The sequence below is a fragment of the Amblyraja radiata genome, chromosome 35 (genome assembly GCF_010909765.2).
Source record: "Amblyraja radiata isolate CabotCenter1 chromosome 35, sAmbRad1.1.pri, whole genome shotgun sequence".
Taxonomy (NCBI): domain Eukaryota; kingdom Metazoa; phylum Chordata; class Chondrichthyes; order Rajiformes; family Rajidae; genus Amblyraja; species Amblyraja radiata.
In genome coordinates this window covers 8,417,544-8,428,385 of record NC_045990.1, presented here as the reverse complement: position 1 = coordinate 8,428,385, position 10,842 = coordinate 8,417,544, and the positions used below count along the sequence as shown (strand labels likewise).

Here is a 10,842-nt window from a genome sequence, read left to right as displayed (position 1 = left end):
GAGTTAAGGTGCGACTGCAAGAAATAGTTCCTTTCTTATTGGTCTGTCTTAAAGCTTAGAGCTGCACTACCTCAAAGAATCAACTCCACTGTGGGATCCAATGCAGTGGACAAGGCACCTGTGGGAGCTGCGGAAACAAGCCCCACATGTAGGCTGCAACTTCAGCAGGGAAGGGAAGGGAAGGAAAGCAGAATAGCAAATCAAAAAAATCACTTTATTCAAAAGCAGGCTAAAGATCTGAACATCCCAAAAGAACCCTGCTGTCTAATTGTCTAAATATTGGCCAGGAAGCGAGCGGGCAAGATCATCTCTGACCCCTCTCACCCTGGCCACAAACTCTTTGAATCACTTCCCTGTGGAAGGCGACTCTGGACTGTCAAAGCTGCCACAGCCAGACATAAAATGAGTTTTTATCCACGAGTAGTTGCTCTACTCAACAGCCAAAAATCTGTAGCCTCCCTTTGATCTGGTATTTTGTTGGTTCACATGCTTGATCAATGGTGTTTTATCATTAATGTTTTATTATTATTAATGTTTAGTGTTTTCCGAGTCATTCGTAACTGTCACTGTATGTCACGTTGTGGGCGGAGCACCAAGGCAAATTCCTTGTATGTGAATACTTGGCCAATAAACTTACTTACTTACTTATATGTTGAACATCACAATATTAGAGACAGACAGAAATCCATGACCTTCTGCCAGCTACTGAAAATTACCCTTCATCCCCAGGCAGAGTCCTGGATAAACACAGGCCCAAAGTCAGTGCCATTCATTTGGCAGGGCTTCCATTTTAATTTAGTTTAGTTTAGAGATACAGCGCGGAAACAGGCACTTCATCCCACCGAGCCCGCGCCGACCAGCGATCCCCACACATTAACACCATCCTACACACACTAGGAACAATTTACAACCTTACTGAAGCCAATTAAGCTACAAAACTGTAGGTCTTTGGAGTGTGGGGGGAAACCGGAGCACCCGGAGAAAACCCACGCAGGTCACGGGGAGAACGTACAAACTCCGTACAGACAAGCACCCACAGTCAGGATCAAACCCGGATCTCTGGCGCTGTAAGGCAGCAACTCTACCGCTGTGCTGCACATTTGCTAAGACCATCACATTTCAGTTATGAAAAGCCTTCATAATAAGTAATGTTCCAACAAGGTTTTGTAAATGGCAGCCAGCTACAAGAGGCAGAGACAGCGTGTTTGCTTCAACATTGCACGGAGGGACTGCAGTGAGCCAGGGCTACGCTCTTAATTAGGAAAGAGCTCAAAGGCAAATGACAGACCGTGCCTTACTTTAATCTCCCCACTAATTAGTCCTGAAACTGTGGGAAATCTGTTCCTGGGTCCAAGGACAGTCCCGGTTGCTTGCAATATCACCGAGTCAACTACAGATGGAAACCCATTGACAGTTCTACTTTATAGTATTATTGCAGCCTCAGCACTAAACCGGCAGGATCAATAACTTAAAGACATTAACCCCTGATGGGATCCAGGATGTCCCGACTTTCCTCTGGCAATGCAGCTCAGTGAGCACGCAGCATTACAGGCGCATTCTCACCGCACAAAACTCCGTTCAGTGACTGCAAAGACAACTAGGAAATATGTTCAAATCAGTAACACATCAGCAGCTGGCCAGGAACTCAAGCCCACCCGTTAATGGCAGGGGGGGGGGAACGATTATTGGGAAAGAAAGACTCGATTAGAACGCATGGTCCCGATTCCCTCAGGATAAGATGCAATTTGAATCAGGCTGGATCATCACAATAGTTCCCTGGAGAGTTGGAGGTGGTGCAGATAATGTCTGTGGGGCCAGTAATCCGTTCACGTGGAGATTGTCTCGAGCATCAGAAAGTGACAAGGTACTGCATCAGTGACCATCTCCTGCTGTTAGACAGGGGGGAGGTCAGGCACTGCAAGGGCATTGGGGGGGGGGGGGGGGGGGGGGGGGGGCAGAGACTCTGACAACAAAAGGGTGCATCGTGAGCCAATTTGCGATCTCCTGCATCCATTGACAGATCATCCAGGTATCTTCTGTACAGGGACATCCCATGTGTAGACATTTTGGTAAGTCTCTAAGTTGTAGTTGCCAGTGTACATGTTCTTCAGCTGGTGTTTAAGAAGGAACTGTAGATGCTGGAAAATCGAAGGTAGACAAAAGTGCCGGAGAAACTCAGCGGGTGCGGCAGCATCTATGGAGCGAAGGAAATGTTCTTCAGCCGCATGTCCAGTGTGCAGGGGAAAGAGGCCCTCCTGTAAGCTCCAGCCCCAGGAGGCAGCGTTACCAGGTGCCGACAGTCCATAGGTCTTCTGACGAGATAACGCCGGCTAAGCTTAGAGACGCGTAGTGTGATGTAGCAGCTTCAAATGATGGTTCGGTGTGGAAGGCCACGGTGGGGGAGCGGGGGGGGGGGACGTGGCACCGGTCCAAGTACGGTGAACATTACCGTCTAAATCTCTGCAGCTACGTGAGAGCGAGGGAGGGAGCGATAGGAGCAACAAGGGGGGGAGAGGGAAGCAGTGAGCATGCGACAGGGATGGAGAAAGAGGGAATGAGCAATAGGGGTGACAAGGAGATAGAGTGACGGATCGCGTGCAACATTGAAAGAGAGGGCAAAAAGGTGGGGAGAGAGATTGAGAGGGATAGCATACAACATGGAGAGGGGGAGAGGGAGCAGGCAACAGGGAACAAGAGAGAAAGTGGGAAGAAAGAAAGACAAGGCCGGAGAGAGGGAGTGAGCAATCGCACACGACAGGGAGGGAGCGGGCAAGAGAGGAGAGAGGGAGTGAGGGACAGGGAGGGAGAGAGAGTGGAAGTGAGGGAGAATGTGCAGCATTGAGTGAGAGAGAAGTGGGCAACAGGGAAGGAGATGAGGAAGTGGGCAATAAAGCACACCAGGGAGAGCGTAGTGGTTAGCACGTGCGAGAGAGCATGCGTGTATACGGGTGAATGATCAAGAGTGAGGGAAAGAGAGCAAAGCATTGAGGGACAGAGAGGGAAATAGAGCATCAGGTGATTGCAGGGGAGAGCAGAGAGTACAGGATTGAAAAAGGGAAGGGGAAAAAGTGAAAGTTAGTTATTATTTTATTAAAATTCCAGCCATAGTCCTCGAGTGGCCAAAATCATCGAGAAGCATTAACAGCAAAACAAAATATGATGTGCCGGAAGGAAACACAGATGCTGGTTGATAGACACAAAATGCTGGAGTAACTCAGCAGCTCTGGCAGCACCTCTGGCGAGACGGAGTGGGTGACTTTTCGGGTCGAGGGTCTCGAGCCGACATGTCACCCATTCCTTCTATCCAGAGATGCTGCCTGCTCCGCTGAGTTAATCCAGATTTTGTCAAGTCAGTCAAGAGAGTTTATTGTCATGTGTCCCAGATAGGACAATGAAATTCTTGCTTTGCTTCAGCTCAACAGAACATAGTAGGCATAAATACAGAACAGATTAGTGTGTCCATATAGCATTATATAAATATATCCACACATCAATAAATAAACAGATAAAGTGCAAATAAACAGATAATGGTCTATTAGTGTTCAGAGATTTGTTTCAGTTGAGTTTAATAGCCTGATGGCTGTGGGGAAGCAGCTATTTCTGAACCTGGACGTTGCAGTCTTCAGACTCCTGTCTAAACCAAAATCCTGTCTAAAACAAAATCAGACATCGGTCATATCTCTCCATTTGGAGAGCTGGGTATGTTGACCACCGATGCACCAGCGGTGGACTCCTCATATAGCCCATGGGAGCGAACAGAGACACCTGTAAAATATTACAGGGCACCAGCAAAGTAAAAAGTGGCAGAGGAGCAACAACATTCCATTGACTGCACACATTCACAGCTTTCAAGCACAAGGACTAACTCAGAAGCAAGAGATCAAACCACAACCCAACAGAGTCAAAGAGTCTTACAACATGGAAACAAGCCCTTATACAAGGACTCAGCAACCTTATCCTGCATAGGGGCCAGGAACCACGTCTGTGAGCGGATGGCGGGCCACATCTATCGCCATAGTGTGACATTTGGTGTTGTCTTTCGCATTGCCCGGTGCCTCAGGTCAGCTGATCAGCTGCTCCTTGAGGTACCACGGTCTAAGCGGAAGCTCAGAGGGGATAGAGCCTTTTCTGTTGCTGCTCCGGCACTTTGGAACACCTTGCCATTACACATCAGACTGGCCCCCTCACTGTCCATCTTCAAATCCTCCCTAAAAACTCATTTTTATTCTCTGGCTTTCGACACTGGCTGAGACATTGCTCCTGTTCTTAGTGCTTTTAATGGCTTTTAATTTTTACTGTTTTTAGTCATTCGTTTTATGGTTTTTAATGGTTTGTAATAGCTTTTTGTCCATGAGTTCTCATGTACAGCACTTTGTGGCAACTGCGGTTGTTTAAAGCGCTTTATAAATAAAGTTTATTATTATTATATTATTAGTTTTCACGTGTTTTTCAATTAGTTTTCTGCAGTTCCCAGGTCCCCCGCGTGCCCTGGGACTGGCTGTAGTTCCCAGGTCAACTCGTGTCCCCGGGACGAGCTGCAGTTCCCAGGTCTCGAAAACCAATTGAATAAAAAATGGGCCCGCGGGCCGGATGATTTTGGGTTGAGGGCCGGATGATTTTGGGTTGAGGGCCGGATCCGGCCCCTGGGCCGTAGGTTGCCGACCCCTGCCTTATACCTTCATTTTAGATTGCTTTACGTTTGGTGGCAGACAGGTAAGACACAAGACTTATGCATACAGGACATATGGTTACCATGCTATATGTAACGGTTCCAAATAACTATCGGATCTCACCTCGTCATTCACCAGCTTCCTTTTAACCAATGCTTCCTTCGCCAAATCCTGCCCAGAAAGGAGAACAAAACCACTTAGTGTAGAGAATGCAAACCTACAATATAATACCGTCGTATACTCTGTACAAAGTTGTAGTTGAGCAAGTTCACCTCGGCAGGAATTATCTGGCCAACTGTAACTGCGACCAAGTTCAAGGGGGAATAAGTAACTTTCAATCTATTTTGGTTTAGTTTAGAGATACAGCATGGAAACAGGCCCTTCGGCCCACTGAGTCCACGCCGCCCAGCGATCCCCGCATATCAACACTATCCTACACCCACTAGGGAGATTGCAACCTTCACATGGTCCACCCTGTTTTGGCGAGTGCAATCAACCCGGCGTGCACAATCAAGTAAGATCAAATAGAACAAGTTTTCCTACAACTTTAGGCTGTGCACACCGTACACAAGAAGTAGACGACCCACTAGGCACAGGTGTTTTAGATTCAAATTCAGATTCAGATTCAATTTTAATTGTCATTGTCAGTGTACAATACAGAGACAACGAAATGCATTTAGCATCTCCCTGGAAGAGCGACATAGCAAATGATTTGAATAAATAATAATAAGTGATAATAAGTGTCCGGGGGGTGGGGGGGTGATTGGCAGTCACCAAGGTACGTTGTTGAGTAGAGTGACAGCCGCCGGGAAGAAGCTGTTCCTGGACCTGCTGGTTCGGCAACATTTACCAAGCCAATTTACCTGTATACCTGTACGTTTTTGGAGTGTGGGAGGAAACCGAAAATCTCGGAGAAAACCCACGCGGTCACGGGGAGAACGTACAAACTCCATACAGACAGCACCCGTAGTCAGGATGGAACCCGGGTCTCTGCCACTGTAAGGCAGCAACTCTACCGCTGCACCACCGTGCCGTCCCTCCAATCAATGACACTTTATTGTCACATGTACCCGGGTGCAGTGAAAGGCTTTGTTTTGCGTCCAACCCGGCAAAATCATACAGCAGACCTCACCGAGGCGGTACACAAGAGTCAGATGTTCTCATCACTTACCCGGTTGCCTTCGTTACCAAGTCGCTTTGCTGCGTCGGTGTAGTGGTGCACGTACCTCTCCAACTGGGACACATACTCTGCAAAGCAAAACCATCACAAGTGATGTGCTCCAAATAGATCCTAATGTTTGCATTTAAAAGAAGAAGGGTCTCGACCCAAAACATCGCCCATTCCTTCTCTCCAGAGATGCTGCCTGTCCCGCTGAGTTAACCATATAGCCATATAACAATTACAGCACAGAAACAGGCCATCTCGGCCCTACAAGTCCATGCCGAACAACTTTTTTCCCTTAGTCCCACCTGCCTGCACTCATACCATAACCCTCCATTCCCTTCTCATCCATATGCCTATCCAATTTATTTTTAAATGATACCAACGAACCTGCCGCCACCACTTCCACTGGAAGCTCATTCCACACCGCTACCACTCTCTGAGTAAAGAAGTTCCCCCTCATGTTACCCCTAAACTTCTGTCCCTTAATTCTGAAGTCATGTCCTCTTGTTTGAATCTTCCCTATTCTCAAAGGGAAAAGCTTGATCACATCAACTCTGTCTATCCCTCTCATCATTTTAAAGACCTCTATCAAGTCCCCCCTTAACCTTCTGCGCTCCAGAGAATAAAGACCTAACTTATTCAACCTATCTCTGTAACTTAGTTGTTGAAACCCAGGCAACATTCTAGTAAATCTCCTCTGTACTCTCTCTATTTTGTTGACATCCTTCCTATAATTGGGCGACCAAAATTGTACCCCATACTCCAGATTTGGCCTCACCAATGCCTTGTACAATTTTAACATTACATCCCAGCTACTCCAGCTTTTTGTGTCTTCCTTCGATTTAAACCAGCATCTGCAGTTCCTTTCAACATGAATATTGCATTTGTCTAGTAAAGTTCAGTTTAGTTTAGAGATACGGTGGCACAGCGGTGGAGTTGCTGCCTACAGCGCCAGAGACCCGGGTTCGAACCCGACTGGGGCTGCTGCCTGACAGGCCCTTTGGCCCACCAGGTCTGTGCTGGCCAGCGATCCTCATCTACTAGCAGTATCCTACACACTACAGACAATTTACAATTTTTACTGAGGCCTACGATCCTGTATGTCTTTGGAGTGTGGGTGGAAACCAGAGCAGCCGGAGAAAACCCTTGTGGTCACGGGGCGAACGTGCAAACTCTGAACAGGCAGCAGCCGCAGTCAGGTTGGAACCCGGGTCTCTCCGGCGCTAGAAGGCAGCGACTCTACCGCTGCGCCACCGTGCCACCCCAGAAAATCAAAATCAGGATTTCCTTCAGGTCTAATAAGAAAGAAAAAAAAAGATTGGTGGGGGAATGGAACACATTGCCAGGGGTGGTGTTGGAGACAGATACGATAGCGGTGTTTAAGAAGCTTTTAGATAGGCACATGGCAGTGCATGTAGAGGGATATGGATCATGGGATCAGTTTAACCTAACATCATATTCAACACAAACATTGAGGCCCGAAAAGCTCGTTCCTGTGCTGTTTTAACTCAGGGGGAGATAGGCTTACATGAATACGATGGCAAATCAGTCCACTTTTTGAACCTATACCTGCTGTTCAGTCATGATAACAGCAAACACACCTCTGTTGAACATAGAAACAAATGAAAGAGATTTTGAATCCCTGGAGCAGGGCCTGGTGGGTTACCTTTCAACACTTTGCCATCTCTGTGATCCAGCTGTGATTTCTGCCACTGGATCCGCTGTTTATAGTCCTGATGCTGATTCAGGAGCTCTTCTGGAGGTGCTTTGTGCTCCTGTTTGCACTGGAGGATCTGGAGAAATGATCGGGGAAATATTAAATCTACTCCCAGGCTTGCTGGAAAGAGAAAAAAAAAATCTGCAAGCAGTGAATACAATTAGTTCAGTTTAGAGATACAGGGTTAGGGTTTGAGTTTAGGGCTGAAGACTGCGAAGACCAAGGTCATGAATAGCTACTTCCCCACTGCCATCAGGCTATTAAACTCGGCTCGGACAAAACTCAGAACATTAATATCCCATTATCTGTTTATTTGCACTTCATCAGTTTATTTAATCATGTATGTATATATATATATATAATGGTATATGGACACACTGATCTGTTCTGTAGTTATGCCTGCTATGTTCTGTTGGGATGAAGCAAAGCAAGAATTTCATTGTCCTATCAGGAACATACGACAATAAACTCTCTTGAATCTTGAGGGTTAGACAGAGTCTTTGACTCTGGATTCTGCAGTCTCTTGTATCACAATTCCTTCATCTTAAACCTTTGAGATGTGTTGGAAGGAACTGCAGATGCTGGTTTAAACTGAAGATAGAAGAAAGGTCTCGATCCGATTCGGCACCCATTCCTTTCCTCCAGAGATGCTGTCTGTAACGCTGAGTTACTCCAGCTTTTTGTGTCTCATCTTGGGGTTTAAACCTTCGAGACGCTTCCCTACAGCACTGTGGGAGCACTTTCACCCAATGTACCGCAGCGGCCCGGTATAGTTACACCCGGTTACATCCTGTTCCTCTCAAATTCCACTCACCTTCCTTTCTATCCGCTCTTTCTCAAACTTCAGTATGTTGAAGCTTTGTAGAGCGTAGGCAGGTTTGCTGGAAAAGACAAGACAGTTCAATTAGTTTAAAAACCCCCCACAAATATTGGTCAATGACAACACAGTTGCCCATGATCAGCTTAGATTACTTTGGATAATCAAAGCAGAAAGGCAGCAAGTCAAAACCTCAAAGCAAAGGCATTTGCCAAGAATGCTTTCACTAATCACAGGGTACTGCAAGTCTAAGCATTAGAACAAAGGAGCTGGCAAAGCGTGTTTGGAATACAAGAGGCTGACCCAGAGCGTATGACGTAGAGGATGCAGAATGACTGAAAGCATTTGCACGTGGGTAGGTACATAGACAGGAGAGGTTTAGAGGGATATCGGCCAAATGGGGCTGGGTATCGGTCAGCATGGACGAGTTGGGCCAAAGGGCACGTTTCCGTGCTGTATGACCTCTAGGCGCAGGTCGACGAGGGGTGACGTTATAGAGGCCCACTAAATCATGAGAGGAATAGACCGGATAGACGCACTCTTGCCCAGAGCAGAGGAATCAAGAACCAGAGGATATAGGTTTAAGGTGAGCGGGGAAAGATTTAATAGGATCCTGAGGGGTAACTTTTTCATGTAAAGACTGGTGGGTGTATGGAACGAGCTGCCGGAGGAGGTAGTTCAGGTAGTATTGCAACGTTTAAGAAACATTTCTCAAATCTCATGAAGAGGCAATTCAAGACAAAGATAAGTGGATGATGTATACATATAGCATTATACCTGAAACCCGTTTTATGAAACGCAATTAGCCTACAAACTTTGGAATGGGGGAGGAAACCGGAGCACCGGGAGAAAACCCACACGGTCACGGGGAGAACGTACAAACTCCGTGCATGTAGCACCCGTAGTCAGGATCAAACCCAGGTCTCTGGTGCTGTAAGGCTGCAACTCTACCGCACTGCCACCATGTGAGAGTAATTAAACAATTGTAAAGAGAACCGTAAGCAAAAAACAGTGCTGGATGTCCACAGCAAGTCAGGCCGCATCTGTGGAGGGAAATGGACAGTTGACATTTCAGTCCCGGCCTGAGGTGTTGTCTGTCCATTTCCAAAATAAAACGAGTAAGTTCTGAAAATCCCTTGGTGAGAAAACAAAGATATAATTTTTTTTTAAATGATGTCTCAAGAACATGACCTCAAAGTTCAGGGAGTGATAACATTTTTCTCTGGCATGTTTTCTCTGGATGCTTTCAAGAGAGCTAAATAGGGCTCTTAAAAATAGCGGAGTCAGGGGATATGGGGAGCAGGCAGGAACGGGGTACTGATTGGGGATGATCAGCCATGATCACATTGAATGGCGGTGCTGGCTCAAAGGGCCGAATGGCCTACTCCTGAACCTATTGTCTATTGTTTAACACCAGAGCCAGGAAGCTGTAGATGTGGGATTATAATCTCTGGTGGCCAATCTGAAGAAGGGTCTCGACCCAAAACGTCACTCGTTCCTTCTCTCCTGAGGTGCTGCCTGTCCCACTGAGTTACTCCAGCTTTGTGTCTATCTTCAGTCATTGAGAGCTGACTTTGGGAGTCAGTCTTAGTCAACAGTCTCAGTCATTGGGAGCTCCAAAGACTCTCAACTCTCAGAAAGAAATATGGTTTAACCGTCTTAAATGTGCAATCCTTTTTAAAAAAATTAAAAACCAGTGAGCCCAAGTTGTAGATTTTCCCATCCTCTCCACGGACACCCAATCCTATGGACAAAATCTCCCTGAAACCCATAATTTAAATTACTGCCCAAGTCATCAGCCACAGCTATACATCTGCATGAAAAATATGTTTTTATTAAATACAAATGTACAAAGATTGTTCCAATAATTTGATTCTATTTAAATATCTAGTGTCAAATCAACATTTACTGAAAAGGCACAAAATGATTTGTTTTCATGGAAAGTGGCACCAGCCCCAGTGTGTGGCACAGATGCCTTCAGATGGGTGTGGAGGGAAGGCCATCATTAACAGATGCTGGTGATTCATCATTAACACTTAACATGCAGCAATCCACAAATCTATCGCCACATTTATTGAAACACAGGAAATCGCAGATGCTGGAATCTTGAGTAAAACAGAAAGTGCTGGAGTAACTCAGGTCAGGCAACATCTTTGGAGGACTGCCAGGTGACGATTCGGGTGGGGAACTTTGTTCAGACTGATTGGAGGGTGGGAGCTTGAAAAGAGGTGGGGACAGGACAAAGTCTGGCAAGTGTAAGGTGGTACGTGTGGGAAGGGTAAAGGGCCTGTCCCACTTTCACGATCTTCTTCACAACCTTTTTTGACTCGTGGACATTTTTCATCAGGCTAGAAAAACGCTCCAACCTACTTGATGCCACGAGTACCTACGACTAGCATCACGACCTGCTACGATCTCCTCGTGACGACCATGCTGCGAGTATGAGTCAAGGGCAAACTCGGCAGAGGTGGTG

The 10,842-nt window shown here is 46.5% G+C and overlaps 1 protein-coding gene across 2 annotated transcripts in view; it reads right to left on the bottom strand.

Annotated features, from left to right (window-relative positions):
- Positions 1-754: 754 nt before the first annotated feature.
- Positions 755-10,842, bottom strand: part of cc2d1a (coiled-coil and C2 domain containing 1A) — a 47,972-nt gene continuing 37,884 nt past the window's right edge. For both annotated transcript variants that reach the window (XM_033012251.1, XM_033012252.1), the window contains 5 exons: positions 8,367-8,433; positions 7,502-7,628; positions 5,842-5,918; positions 4,794-4,841; positions 755-2,466 (listed from right to left, as the gene is read on the bottom strand). In XM_033012251.1, coding sequence (XP_032868142.1) covers positions 2,446-2,466; positions 4,794-4,841; positions 5,842-5,918; positions 7,502-7,628; positions 8,367-8,433 — 340 coding nt within the window. In that variant the 3' untranslated portion in view covers positions 755-2,445. The remainder of the gene's footprint in view (positions 2,467-4,793; positions 4,842-5,841; positions 5,919-7,501; positions 7,629-8,366; positions 8,434-10,842) is intronic.